Below are 16,757 nucleotides of genomic sequence, written 5' to 3' on the forward strand. Positions count from 1 at the left end.
CTGGCTAGCTTCTCTTTAGTTGCATAAATATCATTCTTATCTATTACTCTGAACTTGATTGGAAAATTTTCCATCTAATAGGTTTCACATTAAGCATCCCAAGGCTACCTGACACTGCTCTCCCTATAAACAACATGCTCGTTCTAGTTAACAAGTTCCATCTGGTCATAGTTTCAGAATCTTAATTTCAAGGTTTGCTTCTCTTAAATATGGGGAGTGAAATGGCACCACCCATTATATACAAGCAACCATTCTGAAACCTCCTACGCTATTGCCATCTCACAGAATCTTTAGAACAGGCCCTGGTGAGCATTTATGGACAAAATGCATATAGAATCTAGATGGTCCAGTACTGCATATTTGCATGTTATAATCATATTAACACTTAAAAGACCAGGATAAGGTACAACAGGTAACATCAACAATGTTTTTCAAAAAAAAAAAAGTACATGCCCAAAATGTTGATCCAAACTTGCTGATTAGCACTTCAACTCTTGCCACTCGTTGCAAAACAACAGATATTTCTTATTGATCAATAAGGAAAATCTTATTCAGCAAAGAATAAAATAAGTAGTCAGATATAGAGCCAAAAGAAATCAAGGCTTTTCAAGCCACAAGGTGCAGCCACAGTTACATGGTTCATTCTGATAACTAATTATTGATTTAGATATCATCTTTCTAATGCCACCTCTTGCGAATTTATCGACAGTGGTATTGGATTGCATAGAATCATGTTAAAAGTGCCATTTCTAATCACTACCAAGTTAGATCAGCATTTTTAAACAGGCCAGCCAACATGCACAAATTGTGAGCAGTCAGGTTTCTAAGGCCACTTTTTGTGAACTTATGACATTAACTTCCATATCACCATGCTAGAAGTGCCATTACTATTCATTATCAAATTAACTCAATGTTTTGCCTCTCAGGTCCACTGTTGGTTCAATAAATTGGACTGATTAAAGGAGAAGGAAAAAGAAAAAAAAGTACATGTTTGATTTAGAACATCACAAACACCAGTGGAAATAGGTGAATGCTGCAAGTTCATATGCACAAAAGAAATAGTGAAATAAAAAAAATACAATTTTTTTTAAACAAGAAATCATCCCTGACTGGAGAGGCAAAAAGGCTTCATATTTAGCAAATGACCCACACATTTGTTTTTGCATTAAAGAATAACATTGTTGAAATTTCTCTAGTGACTCATAGAAATGCCATCCAACCCCATCCCTGACACATGTGAGTATAGAAGTTCCCCTCTCATCTAATATATCCTACTTGCAAAGAGTATCATCGAGAAAATGATCATAAGAGGTGATTACCCTCTCTAAGAACATGCCATTCTCAGCATATGCCTTTGAAACACCTTAGTTACACTTAGCAGTTGTTCCTGCCAGAAGTTTTTAAAAAGTCTCCCTTTTTGGAGCCATTGGAAGCATTAATAACTCGCATGCCATTTTCCCAATATAACTCTCATGCATGCAAATTTCATTTTGAGTCAGCATCTAGCCCAAATTATTCACAGGTTGGACTGAAGGAAGGGTCTTTCCATGTTGGTTTATTACTACGGGCAGCCAAGTCAAGTAGAAAACAAACAGCATTGCATGGACACGGATATGAAAATTGGATTCGAGCATGTCCAAGCGTCTGACTCCACAAGAAGGAAAAAAAAAGGAGATGCTGAACATTATTTTTAAGATCTTTCAATATGCATGTTTCTTGTTCAAACTTCCTAATTAATTAAAATTAAAAAAAAAAATTCCGAAGTTATTTCGGAATCTACGCCCTTGGTCAATCACTAAAAGGATAAAAAAAAAATACTCACTGCTAGCATGAAAATGGAGGGCCAAACTTACTAATAGAAGAGTTCAATTCTCCACCAATCTTTATAAGTACCAATCGTAGAACTTCATAAGTATCTAAGATACGTATCTAACATAAATTTTTGAAGCCAGACACAAGTGTCCAGGTAAGACAAAAAACAAATGCTCGGTGATAACTAAACTGAAATACTACTCAAGCCCGATCTGATTGTCCAAATGGATCTATCTTCAGATGGCCTAAATTTAGTCACGATGCCACCCCTATTCTTCACTATCATTTCTCCTCTTCTTACTTGACCATCATCATCCTCCTCCTCTCCGGCACTACCAAAAAACTATAAATACATTTTGACCATCTAGAATGAGTTGTGATGCTAACAACCAATTTCAATTTGGTATCTTCACCTCTTCTAAACTTTGCTTAGATCGTCATTTTAATGAATCTTCCCCCTCCTTGGCTGAGATGCACTCATGCTTAGACTAGAATAAACTGATGACATCTGAATCCTCTGGAGCTTCCTATTCCTAATCAAATTATCTCCTTAAAGCATCAGAAATCAACACTGAACAATCCTTTAGATGGATTGATCTTTATACATTTATTAACATAACAAATAATCTCTCATTCCCCACTTTTCTTTCTTCACTATTGAGATAACAATAAGTAGAGTGTCAAATTGCACCATAGCCTGCTCTTGCTCTTCCATTGTTGTTTGGCCTTTGACATCTTCTTGCAAGCATAGAGTTATTAGTTATACTATCATTACATGTATCATGACAATCAAAAGTTTAGTCAATCATCTGAGAGTCTGGCATTTCATATCATACGTGCTAGATCGATTACCATTTGCCTCATGTTTCCATAAAATCTCTCATTCATGAGCCTCCACAATCAGTCTTATAAGATGCATATTCTTTCTTCTCCATGATCCATCATGAGTCTGATTGAGAGGGTCAAACGTATCCCACATGTTGTACCACATATAGACTGTAGATACATACTCTCTTTATTGTGCCACATCTACCACTAAGGTATTCAGATCTCCTTGTATCTTGTGCATATATTAGGTCGATTTCCTTTAAAGTGCAAGATGAGCATGCTGTGTCTAATTAAATCTTGTTTCAAGTTTCAACAACATAAATTACATTCTTGGTTCCCCCAATATATTTTTATATACTACTTGGGGTTAGAAAAAGCTACACCAAATTGCTTAGCACATTAATCACATGATACGACGGCTTATAACAAAATATGATGATACAATGATCATCTGCATACGGACAGATGCTTTATCATCAGCAGAAATGATGTGTTTGAAGATAATTCCGATTTTCAGGACTTGGCCTCTGATGAAATTGATGGTAGAGAAGGATCTATAAAGCCAACCACAAACATATGAGACAAGGCCTCTCATTGATATTTTTACATGCATCACAAGAAATTCTTATACTCATACATCATAGTGAAAGTATTCAATCTTAGTCATTGTTATGTGCTTGAGCTCACTGTAAAGTCATCAACCACAAGAGTTAAGAGTGCATATCATGGATATACTTCAATCAGGTAACCACAGTTTAAGCATTCCAATCTGGCACTATTGGCACATCTACAATGATCAGTTCTCTCAACTCCGAAACTGATATTATCCTGCAACTATAGAACATGCAAGCAATTTTCTGAAATTTTGTTTCTTCTTACATTCTTTTATTGCTTCATTTCCAAATAATGGCCAAATTAATTTACACGAAGTACAAGTTATAGTTTCTTTGATAATTGCTAAAAAAGAATAGATTAGCTATTATCAACAAATACCGATCTCAGCATGAATAGTCATACTGTAAAATCCTTTCCCTGCAGTCCAATTTCTCTTGTAATAGGCACAAAATCTCTTCTGCAAGCTCTAAGTAGATAACATTTTGATGCACCTAAGTATCATAGATGTGGTTGAACTAATTTGCTACACAAAGTTATATATTATAACTGTAAAATTATTATAAAGAAAGGGGTAAAATGCAAGATTCAATTAGAACATTGGAAGGGAGTGATATGTACAACATCTGAAGGCTCATTAACATCATTTTGTGCTATTCTTTTCAACAGGTGAGACAACCTAATGCATATACAGAGACAGGTCTTTCTACGACTTTAGCATTGCCAATCTTTAGTTCAAGGAAACACATTTGAATTTGATGGCAACAATTCTACAAAACGCAACACATTGTTCATATCCACAAAAGTCCCGTCAATATCATAGAACCGAAAGCCCGAGATCAACGAACATGTAATTTACTAAATAAGGAAAACTGACATGAAGTTTGAAAGAACATTCAATGTTGAGTGGAACCTAATGCAGCCTGTGGACATCCAGATCAATTTAGGGGCAGCAAGTCTAAGTTTGGTTTATAGTGTTCTCATCCAGTTTTTTCTGCCATAAGTAGCCAAAAGTTTGCTTTCACATTCAAAGACTGAAATTTAAAAAATGCAATACATTGTTTAAATCCACAAAAAATCCTATCAAAATTATAAAATTCAAAGTCCAAGATCAGCACTTATTAGATAAGGTAAACCAACATGAAATTCAATAGCATCGAGAGTTGAGTGGAACCTAATGAAGCCTGTGATCATACAGATAATTTGAGTTTGGTTTATAGTGTTCTTGTCCATTTTTCAGTATAATATCAATAAGTAGCCAAAAGTTTCTCTTTCACATTAAAAGACTAAAATTTTGAGAAACAAGATTCAAATAACAAAGCCAAGCATTAATTCTAATCTGTAAACCAGAACACAGGAGGTGAAAATGCCACATCGTGCACAACTACATTTCAAGAAAGACTCAATTACCCACGATGTATGATTTTGAAAGCAAACAACATAACCAAATTCTCATGACTTATCCAGGAAAAGGAAACTTGTCGACCTAACCTGGATTTCACTGGACAAAGCCAAAAGGGGCAAGCATCTTAATCCCTTTTCTTTTAAGGTTTTAACATTAAATATTATCAATTTAAGCCTAATGATTAGGTTATTCGAATCTAAAATAGACAGTAAGGCTTCTTATGATTATGGTGTAGATCTTACTGAAAGTAATCTTTCAGAAATGGAACTGATAGATCAGTTTAAAAAATAAATGTTGATATTTTACACCCCAACAAATACTAGGTACAGAAAATGGGAATCGATTTGATGACATACTCAAGTTAGCGGCAGAGTCTATAAGGCTTTTAATATCGGCGCCAGCGTGAAGTGCAGAAGGTAATATCTCAAGTACAGGGTATTTCAAGATTAAACGGAGAGAAAAGCCATGCCATGATGACTCCCAGAAAAAAAGTGGTGGCATTTGCAGTGAGAAGCAAATGTGAATCTTTGATGCGCAAACTCAATACAGTAATCTGAGTTGAATGACTCTCCACATGGATTTAACCAAGTTGTCAAGTGAAAAATTTATCAGATCTCCCACCAATATTCACATGGACAAAGGTAACAACATTCTTTTCTCCTTTTTCCTTGAAAGCTTTCTATGCCTAGAAATTTTCAGAAATGCAAAGAGAAGAACTCTGAGATGTAAAAAAGCATCCGATAGTCTGAAGTATTTGAAATCGAGTGTCACATAGGAAGATAATATGAGGAAACAAAATATCAAGGCGTATGAAAGAGCATGACTCTTTGAGAAACTTCCATTAGGACATGCTAGGAAGTGTAATTGGAAAGAGAGCATTATGAAATGCTGTATTCTTGGAATCTTGTGTTATATTAGACAGCAGATACAACATCAGGCGAAAGCTCATGGTTCATACATCTCCTAAAATTAGATTAAAAACAGTGTTTCGACCAAATTGTCGACAGTATTTGGGAATTTATAGCAACATGAGATTCTAGGTGTATAACCTGTTCCATTGGTCGAACTAACATCGAACGAAATGAGCCAACTGTTGACTGAAAACCATTTTTGTAAGCAGAATCTATCATGAAAAGCATTTGCAGAAACCAGGTTCCAAAATTCTATGACAGCTTTCCGCTATCCTCACCGAAGACAAGTCATCTACAATGTGATAGAAAAGATTTGCGTAATTGAGTTTGCAAGAAAACCAAAGTGACGCACCATGTCTTTTGCTGATGGTGAATAAGCCATCCTTTTGTATTGGTGATTGGTAAAGAAGAGAATTATCAAACAAGATTGATATAGCCCAATAATAATTTGAAACCTTCCAATTCAAAGATTGATCCTTAGCTTAAAACCACAGAGAAACTTAGCACATCAATTACCTTCCAACCCATGTTTATGCTTCAACAAATATTTTTTAAAAAAATTGATTGCTTCAATTCACTATGCTTTCGGGTATCTTTCACTTTCTTCCCCCAAGTACTTCCGAAGCAACATTGGTTATTTTCTTTACTAACTCAAATAGCATAAATCAAGAGTCCTCGACGCACTAAAACACCAAAATAGCCTTTCAAACTAGTCTCTCTAAAGCATGAAGAATATGATCGTATTTGTTGATAAAAAGATAAAAGGTCTAATCCTCAAGCCTTCTACATCTTTAATCCCCTTCTACCGTAGTTGTTGGACATGAGTATCTTAGAAATTTCACTCTACCGAACTACTACGTAGGTATCCAAATATTGTTTTTTAGCTCTCTAAACTAGTGATCGAAAAATTCTTTATGAAGATAACTCCTACAAGACCAGTGTTACTGGAGCGGAACTTTCTAAGGAGACGTCAATGTCTTCAGAAATGCTTTGCTTGATTGCATATTTGACTGGAATCGCATCTGAGTATCTTGTACCTTAGCTGAGCTACCATTCCTCTTATCTCCTGCTCTTATGCGCCTCTCCTTTTTGCTTGAAAAAAACAAATAATACTTCGCTACCTTTTCCTAAGCTTCTAAGTATAATTCTTCATTGTTTTTATAGTTCGAGTGGTGATACACATAGCTGTTTTAACCAAAATGTGAGCACAATAATCAAAGAATGTATATATACAATACAGTACAGTGATAGCTCATTTGCGCTTTTGAAATTGTTATTTATCCTAGTTTGGTAATCAAATTGCTATTTATTTTTTCAGCAAATCAACTCAAGGGCATGAACTCAAACAAAGATATATCTATTAAATTAAATTTAAAATATTCATACCCATGCAATTGCAATCATTTTTCTCTCTAAGAAATCACGTGCATGTGGGTGGGTAGCAAAACCTTAGACATATTATTCGCATTAAAATAATTATAACGGATTTTCAAAAATCGAAATCAACATAAAATAAAGAAAAAGGTGATGGATGTCTCAGAGCTATCAGGGGGCGGTGCTCCTTTCGCCTTTCGGCGAGCCAACCGCCGAGCCATTAGTCTTTTGATCTCATCATCGCGAATTAAAGGGAACACGGTGGAAACCAGTGGGCTCTATAAGGGAGCGGGAGAAGGCGAGGTGCGCGCGAGTCTTCTAACCCTAGGAATGGAGAAGGAGCTGCTGGGGAGGCTGGAGGCCGCGGTCGCGCGCCTGGAGGCGCTCGGCGCCGCCGGATCCCGCTCCGCAGGCACATCCTTCGATCTCGCCGACGCGGCGGCCGCAGATCCGGCGATATCGGCGATCGACGACCTCATATCCGGACCCCTCGCCCGGGTCTCCGAGGCCGCGGGGAAGATCGGCGGGCAGGTCCGTGAAGTGACCAAGATAGTGGAGGAGGCGTTCGCGGTTCAGAAGGACCTCCTCGTCAAGGCCAAGCAATGCCAGGTTGGTCATTCGATCCGATCTCCACGTTATTGTGGCATTTTCCCGATGATCTGTGGTTGCTTTTCTATGTTCTGTAATGCCGGAGCATCGGCCATGCATTAGATTTACGTGATTTGTTATCTGGTGATGAAAATGGTTTGGAAGCGATTAGCAAGGGGCACTGAACAATTTAAACAAGAGAGCAGTTCATTTCGATGATCGATCACTGAATTATCTGTTTTGTTTCGTTTTATTGCGCATTTTTTTAATCGAAGGTCAGTGCCGAGCGATTACATTAATGCTTGAGATTTGGATCGGCTTGTTAAAATGCAAGGGCACATCGAATCATTTTTATATATCTTAACCAATGGTTGATTGCAAACGTATACCTTCTCTTGCAACTAGATTTTCGAAATTATGTACGATTTCCATAGGTTGTTGCTTAATTGTACCCAAAATTTGGCGTTCCCTCACACTTTTAATGGAGGATGACGCCATTCAGTGTAGACGACTTGCAGATATACTAATACTGCAAGCTTGTTCTAAAATCCGCTGGAATCACATTTATCTTCTCAATTCCTCATTGAAGAGATTCCAGTTTATAATCTGCCGCTTTATCTTTCATTTGCTAATAAGGATTTATAAAGCCAGCTCCAAATACTTGAACAAGACTTGATGGTCATAGTTACCCATTTTAGGACTCTATTATGCTTATTGCAGGTTGTTGTTCGCTTTACTTTAGGATATTTTTCAATAGGTTTCTTTCATCTTGTTTTTTCTTATTATTTTTGCTCTCATAAAACGGTTTCAGTTGCTGATAAGTTAGCATTCATCAGAATGCCTCTTCCTGTTTTCTTCTTTCTATTATATGTAGGTGGTTATGAATCTAATCAAGACCAATTGTTGATGTTGCAGAAACCTGACGCTGTGGGCTTACAAGAGTTTCTGAAACCACTCAATGAGGTGATCCTCAAGGCAAGTACTTTGACTGAAGGAAGGCGCTCTGATTATTTTAACCATTTGAAGGCAGCTGCTGACAGTCTTACAGCTTTGGCATGGACTGCTTACTCAGGAAAAGATTGCGGTTAGTGAATCATCTTTTTCCTGTTATTGGAAATGCTAGTGCCTGAATCAAGTTCTTTTTTCATCCCTCTTAATACCCTGTCTTTCTTGAAGGCATGAGTCTTCCAACTGCACATGTCGAAGAATGTTGGCAGATGGCTGAATTCTACAACAACAAGGTACATGCAACATTGGATATTTAGGTGACCAAATAGTTTGGTAGTCCATTAGAAAGAAAAATAATATTAAAAAAATGTTGGAGTGTGCATAATGATTCATATCATCTGTTCGAGTTTTTACTGTTTGCTGCTGAAATAGGTAAGTAAAGATTTTTCCTGTGGCAATGATTAAAAATTTTAGAAAATTTTATGAATTTATATTTTTTGACTGGAGCCTGGTTTACCTTTCAGTGTGCCCAATTTTGCATCTAGTAATCTAAGTTGATAATACTTTCCTAGGTCTTGTTTATTAACCTGTTATTTGCTGCATGTAATATATGTGGTGTATCCTTTGACTTTTTGTGTAAGCTTAATTGAATGCATAATTATAACCTATATATATATATATATATATATATATATAGTACTTTGCAGCATGTCAGTTTTTTTCTTACCAAGATGATTGGCGGTCTAATTGAAACATCAGTTCTTATTTCACCTTGGTTTGTTGTGTAAAGTCTTTCTTTTATGGATACTATGCATTGACAGATGAAGCTACACTTTTTGTCTATCTTTCTATATGTTTAGGGTCTTAATGTAAATACGATAATATAGGTAAACATGTGCATTGTTTGTTACATGAGATGGGCCATAGCCTATTGTAATTATTGATTTCTTGTTGTAACGCAAAAATCAAACGATTGTGTAATGGAGGACCATCTAATAAAAAATCTAGGTGCACTTCTATTGGATGCAACTATAGAAATTAGAATTTTTTTATTAGAGAATTATTGAATTTTATTTTTTATGTGGGCTCTAGGACTAGAATTTTATGAGGATTCTACTATTCTATATCTATGCAGACTCTTAGTAGGATTTTGGCTCTATATAAATCTATTGCTATTTAATTGAGAATACAAGTTTGTATTAATGAGATTTGATAATATTGAGTTGCCCTCTCCCCCCTGCCTTCTCCTCCTCCCTCACTTTTCTTCCCTCCTCTTCTTCTTCTTTCTCCTCTTCTTTTCTCTCTCCTTCTTCTTCTTCTTTTATGCTACGTCAATTTGGTATCAAAGTATCTTACTCTCCTTGCCTCCTAAGCTTGTCCTGCATCAGTTTGATCAACAACCACTACTGTACCATGCAGCTCCATCACTGTAGCTCTAGCAACCCCTCAAACCACCCTCTCCAGATCCGTTGGCCGCACCCCACCTAACACCCAAAAAAAAGGAAAAAAAAGAGAGAGAGGGGGGGGGGGGGTCCCTTGTTCACCATCGCCCCCTCATGTCCATCAGTCGCCAGTGGGCTGCCAGCCCTTCATTGAAGCCCTACTGCTCACGATTGCACTAGTGCCGGTCTTCGTAGCCTCCAACAACAGCCGCCTCCCAAATCCCTTCTCCATTCACAGTCAATTGTGGCCTACATCACTGCCTTTGGCCATCTCATCGTCTTTGCCCCCCTTTGTCGTGGGAAATTCTTTGCTGCCCTCATGAGAAAGTAGAAGCCCCATGCCATGATCCGCGCCTCTCCATCGAGATCTGCTCCCCTCCGTCCTTTCATCGTGCCGTCCCACGATCAGGGTTCGAATTTGACGCCTCCCTTGTTTCACCACCACGAAGATGCCCCCCACCTAAAGTTCCTCATCCTGTGCAACATCACTAGCGTCGCCCGGACCTCCCTCGCCGGTCGCACCAAGAGGTGCACCGCCTAGGGCTTCGAATTGAAGCTCCTGCAGAATTTGGTCGTATTGCAATCTTTTGCACATATAATCTTAAATCCTGAGTTTCCAACTATCTGAGTAATTCAATGAAAGATATACAGAATTTTACCAATTACACTAGTTCATAAACCAATGAATAACTTCCTCCTTTCAAATTCAGGTTCTTGTGGCATACAGAAATAAAGATCCAGACCATGTAGAGTGGGCAAAAGCATTGAAGGAGCTCTATCTGCCTGGCTTACGAGACTATGTCAAAGGTTTTTATCCTTTGGGCCCTGTTTGGGGTCCTGCCGGGTCAACTGTTTCTGCACCTAGATCTGCTTCTTCCACTTCAAAAGCTCCCCCAGCAAAGGCTCCTGCCCCTCCACCATCTCTTGTCAGTTCTGAGACTGCACCATCGCAACCTAAACAAGGGATGTCTGCTGTCTTTCAGGAAATCAACTTGGGCAAGTCTGTGACTACAGGTATCCGTGCTTGTTTTTTCTGAAAACAATGGATCACACTTCTGTTCTTCATTTTGGGGGAAATGGATAGGGTGTAATCCGGAGTCATGCTGCTCAGGTTTGAGGAAGGTTAGTGATGACATGAAGACCAAGAATCGAACTGATAGAACTGGTGCTGTCAGTACGACTGAAAAAGATTTTCGTGCCAGTTCCTTTTCCTTTTCTAAAACAGGACCTCCGAAATTGGAGCTTCAAATGGGTCGCAAGTGAGAAAATTTTCACTTTTCTTTCGAATGTTTAGTTTACTTTATTTATTTATTGGAAGATCGGGCTTGCTTTTCCTTATCTTGATAATATTTTGCAACTCTTCATTTTTTTAAACATCTTTTGGCAGATGGGCAGTTGAAAATCAGATCAGAAAGAAGGACTTGGTAATTGATGACTGTGACTCAAAACAATCTGTATATGTATTTGGGTGCAAGGATTCTGTTTTGCAAGTCAAAGGTAATCTCAAGCTTTATGATTTAATAGTCTGTGTATTTATTTTCATTGTTTCTAGCTCAAGCTTTACAATTATATAGTCTGTGTATTTATTTTCGTTGTTTCTAGTCTTGAATGCGGTTCATATATTTCACAATATGCAGGAAAAGTGAACAATATAACTGTTGACAAGTGCACCAAAATGGGAATCGTGTTTACGGTCAGTGCCCACATGCATTTTGTAAAGGACTTCATAACATGCTTATATATTATAAAATCATGTTATAATATAACAACACATCCTCTTCATGATTGTGACTCAGGATGTGGTCGCAGCTTGCGAGATTGTGAACTGCAATGGTGTGGAGGTGCAATGTCAGGTATCTCGCTGTTTCTGATTTGGAACATAGAATCAGAAAAGAACTAAGAACCTTGTATTTGTGGGAATCTGTTATTTGAGGTATCCACGATTAAAAAAGGTAATTGCCATATAGCATACGAGCCATCCGGAGTATTTCCTTGTTTTGACCAACGGTTGAGCTGAAGAGGTGCTCTGTTCATTTTTTTCTGAGAGTATCTATCTCCTTGTTTTTTTCTAGAGAAAGGCGTGAAATCTTTCATCCATGCTGCTCTGCTCCTCATTTCACTCCAAAAACTTGATTCAAGGCATAAGTCAGCACACACATTCAATCCAACACCCTTTAAGTGGAGTCATTGTAGCTTGTGCTGCATAATAGGACTATGACAACAGCTTTAATGTGAGCATCTTGGAATTGTTCCAAAGATTCTGGTTTAAAAACATGACTCTTCAATGTTCAAGTGCTCGGGGAATCAGGCTTGGAATATGGAGATATGTTTCATAGAAAGGGGAACAAAATATAAAGCAAAGGAGTTCGTTCTCCCCTTGTGCTATTTTTAATTATCTAGCATACAACATGATCAGCATCTCCACATATATAAAATTTCTAAACTAATCTAAGTTAGTGAACCAGTTTTGGTTTAGTGAATCAATATTATGGGAATATATACATACATGCATAATATATATACACACACACACAGTGGGTGATTTAAGTCAAACCTAGTCGAATTGGTTATTTGATGATCCAATCCCAGTATTCAAAAGAAGCATTTCTTAACAGAGTATCTACAGTTTAGAAATCTGTGTATTTTGTCATCTTTTGCTTCATTTACTTTGTTGCTATTGTTATCATATATGTGCAGGGTTCAGCACCGACAATATCAATAGACAACACATCAGGCTGCCAATTGTACCTAAGCAAAGATTCATTGGAGGCTTCCATAACAACAGCTAAATCAAGTGAAATTAATGTAATGATTCCTGGTGCAGGCCCAAATGATGACTGGGTAAGAGTACCTTGTCTTTCAGTTTTCACTTCTTATTTATCAGATAATAGAAAACTTCCTTTTTGTTTAAGAATGTGCTCGAGTGCATGCATAATTTATTGGACATCAAGATGACTCCTTTGGATATGGCTACATTATGACATTTAGACTTATGCTTAGTTTCTGAAATCAAATTGGTAGCCAAATTATGTATGCATTATGCAAGGACATCAAGATGACTCCTTTGGATATGGCTACATTATGACATTTAGACTTATGCTTAGTTTCTGAAATCAAATTGGTAGCCAAATTATGTATGCATTATGTTTCCTTGCAATGTGAATTCAATCTTCATGAATTAAATAGAAATTCCAGAAAAGCCTCATGGCAATATCATTTTAGATTATAGTGAGTCTGGCCTTTTCTTCACCGATTCAGCAGAATTTTACTTGATACTTTACAGATGAATGCATCTGACCTGAGCGGAGTTAATTTTGTTGCCTATCCTTTTTCTTTTACGATGGTGTAGTTTATGAAGTCGTTGTCTACCCTTGAAGGCTTGGTTTCTTTTGTTTATGATTTTGCCTTCCTAAAGTATATTTATGTTTGATTAGGAAATTACTTATGTTGTATTAGTGGCTGAGTCAACATCTTTATCGTTTAAATTTGAGTTTCCATGCTCTAATAAATCATTACATTTTTATATTTTTTTCATCTTTTTTGTAGCTAATTGATTATAAAATGGGATTTAGAAGCGAGCCTATGACATGATTCAAGGATGAATTATGTTTATGGGGTTTTACCATAAACAAGCCTTATGGTCCTTATTTCATCCATATAGCATTGGCCTGAGAAATAGCACTAGGTCAAAGAACCAGGATTCCAGATGGAAGGGTAAGTGGAAACTAGCATTTGATGGAGGAAAACATTCTGAAACAGGCTTTTGTTTTTCAAACTAGAATTGGGAAAGAATTTTATTTTTAGCTCTACAGAATATTAGATTTGACTCCATTTGTCTTCTGGCTTGAACCTTGAACCAGGTAGGCAAATCTATGACCCATATTCACATTCCTCTCTGAAAGATTAGGAAACATGGAAAAATATTTCTTTTCTTGGTTGTATGCTTAAATTTGGCTGCCTAATCATGTCATTAATTAAAGGTAGTTTAACATGTCAAAAGAATTCAGTGTGGGTAGGACTTGTTTTAGCTAGAATAGACTTCTAAAACTACAAACTCCTATCCTTATTAGCATACCTAGTGTCAGGTCCTGTAGCCCTGTACTTGAGCCAGATGGACTGACTCTCATGCAAAAATGGAGCTTCAGTGCCATTTTGGAACCGCCATATGGCAATTTGTAGAAAAGTTTGATCTGACTATTGTAGTAACTTCTTCACGGAGAAAAAGTGGTTGCCTGACTTGCCATTTACAAAAATGCGAGTTATACATGTGTTTTTTTATGAAGAAGCGATCTATGGATGACTAATCCACTTTATTATTAGGCATTCCTGTAGGTAGGAAATGGATGTTTGATGTTTACATGCATACCATTTTGAATGCACTTTGTGGGACCTGCAAGAGATTAGTTAAATAAGATCTGGAATAAGAAACCAATGAATCATTTTGTATCTCGAAATCCTAGAAAGACCTCAAATCCAATCTAAGGATCCAAGTCATTACTAAAGTTTAGAAATTAACACATCATGCAATGGGGGATATTTTAAATGTATATAATGGGGTTCGCACGATAATTGGTATTTAGCTGTTGTTCCATTATAACGGCCATTGTGTAATGGGGATAACAGCTGTAATTGGACATTTTAAGCATTCATCTCAAAATTAATATTATTATAGTCTGATCTCCATGACAGCTGAGCAAATAATGTTGCTGCTATTTGCCTGTTTAGCAGCAAATAAATTAATATTATTATAGTCTTATTTCCTGTTCTAACAGCTAATGAAAGCTTGTAGCAACAACCATTATCTTCATTCCTAATAAACTGAGCCCAAGGCTGAACTACAGTGACTATTTCTTTGATAAAAGGAAATAAAAGTTTCAGAGGCAGCTCATTATTTGGTTGTTATCAGCTTTGTTGGAATTATTCCTGTTATTTGCATTGATAACAAAGGAGGTCATGTTTTGTCGCCATCTCTGCATCAGAGTTCACTAGTAGACAAGGTTTTGTCCCGGTCGAGATGTCGGTTTGTATCCGTATCAGGCGCCTCTCCTTGATAGATAGATAGATAGATAGATAGATAGATAGGTAGATAGATAGATAGATAGATAGATAGATAGATTATCTCAGATCCAAATATCTTGGCTGATATAAGAAATCATGAGATATTGGCTGGTACGACATAAATCTATCAGTTAATATTTTTCATCTTTTTGCCTTTTCAAACAGGTTTTTTAAGTATTAAGTTTCAGCACCAGTACCTTAAAATAGTTGGTAATATTGGATATACCGTATTGAGATCTCAGAATATCTCAGTTTCTTTGGAATTTTCTTCTTTTTTTTTGTCTATATCTATATTCGCTGAGATAAACCAAGATCTCTGTTCATCTCAGCCTCGGCCACCCACTAAGATGACGGTGATCTCAGCCTTTAAAAACCTTGGGAGTGCATAATAATGAATAAAATGCTTTGTCACTTAATTGAAATTTTTTGCTTTTGATGATTGCAGGTGGAGCATGCATTGCCACAGCAGTATGTCCATACTTTCAAGGATGGCCGGTTCACAACATCTCCAGTCTCTCACTCTGGCGGGTAACTGTGCTTATTACCAACTTTATCCCTATCTATGTCTAATAGCATTATTCCATGGCAGAGAGAAATAAGACCAACAGTCGTGTTAGTGGGTTTTGCAAGTCTGCATTTAAGTTTATGCTGCAACTGAAACAGCCCTTTTTCGTTCCCTCTTCATTTCTGTGGATTTGTTATTTTTGCCGATTTGTGATTTATTTGGTTTGGAAAGATGCAAAGCTTTTCTTTTGCTTTTTGTTTACCTTGTGTACATGAAAAGCAGCCCTAGTGGTCATTTTCTATCTCCTCGTTCTTTATCATATGCATGGTTTTGTTGTTGGTGTTCTGCTATTAATTTGAACAATAGGAGTTCATAGATACTTGACCTGCACATTTTGCAATGGTGATTGCCTATTAACATCCCCGGTGCCATGCACGACAATCTCTCATGAAAAGATCCTGCTTATATGTATTGTAGTGGTACATGTTGGAATCCCCCAGTTGTATATCAATAGAGGCAGATAGGCCCATTTGTTTGTGTAAACAAATGAGATGGGCCTTTCTCATGATTCGTAAGTGTATTGGGATGGACGTGTGAGTAGTCAAGGGCACGCCCATAGTTCCGTATGTCGATAAAGCCACTACTTGATTTAATCAGTAAGCAAGATGAATTATAGTTGTTTGATCATTATGATAGATGCATTTAGTAGTTGATACAGAACATCAAATAGGCATTGTGAACTCTCTTGAACCCCTCATTAGAGAAATTATTCAATGACATGAACCCCTTTCAATTCTCTCGATGGCCTGTAACTGCCTATCTTTTTTCTTTGTCCTCGATGTTCTACAATTTTCTTTCGTTCCTAAGAAGATGTGCAGTTCTACATATGAGGATCTGAATATTATGGGAACTTGGATTCTAGTTTTGGGGACAAGTCGGGTTAGATTAGATAAGATACGGGTCAAGTTGGATACGGGTCATATTAAGAATCTATCAATTTGAATCCAATCTGTTTTTTTAAATATGGAAAAATTTCAGATCCAAACCTATTCATTCTATTAAATAAGTAATCTCCACAATGAATTCCACTGTTGTATTTTGTATCATTTCTTTGCCCCTTTTTTTAGAAACGAGGGACATGAGGGGGACTGTGTCATGACAAATGCCATGATCCAAATCGGGTATGGTTGAGTCCCATGAGATGGGTGGTCCTCATAGGCTAGCTGCAAGCCTCAAGTCAGATACCCGGCGGATCGAGGGTCCCTTATGTAAAT

The 16,757-nt window shown here is 37.2% G+C and overlaps 1 protein-coding gene across 1 annotated transcript; it reads left to right on the top strand.

Annotated features, from left to right (window-relative positions):
• Positions 1-7,098: 7,098 nt before the first annotated feature.
• LOC103697965 (cyclase-associated protein 1) lies at positions 7,099-15,802 on the top strand. Its single transcript, XM_039127597.1, has 10 exons — positions 7,099-7,551; positions 8,446-8,614; positions 8,707-8,771; positions 10,631-10,934; positions 11,032-11,179; positions 11,308-11,417; positions 11,558-11,613; positions 11,717-11,773; positions 12,618-12,761; positions 15,424-15,802. Exons 1-10 carry the CDS (start codon positions 7,273-7,275, stop codon positions 15,508-15,510), a joined length of 1,419 nt encoding a protein of 472 aa, XP_038983525.1. The 5' UTR covers positions 7,099-7,272; the 3' UTR covers positions 15,511-15,802.
• The last annotated feature ends 955 nt before the right edge of the window (positions 15,803-16,757 follow it).

The sequence above is a fragment of the Phoenix dactylifera genome, chromosome 6 (genome assembly GCF_009389715.1).
Source record: "Phoenix dactylifera cultivar Barhee BC4 chromosome 6, palm_55x_up_171113_PBpolish2nd_filt_p, whole genome shotgun sequence".
Taxonomy (NCBI): domain Eukaryota; kingdom Viridiplantae; phylum Streptophyta; class Magnoliopsida; order Arecales; family Arecaceae; genus Phoenix; species Phoenix dactylifera.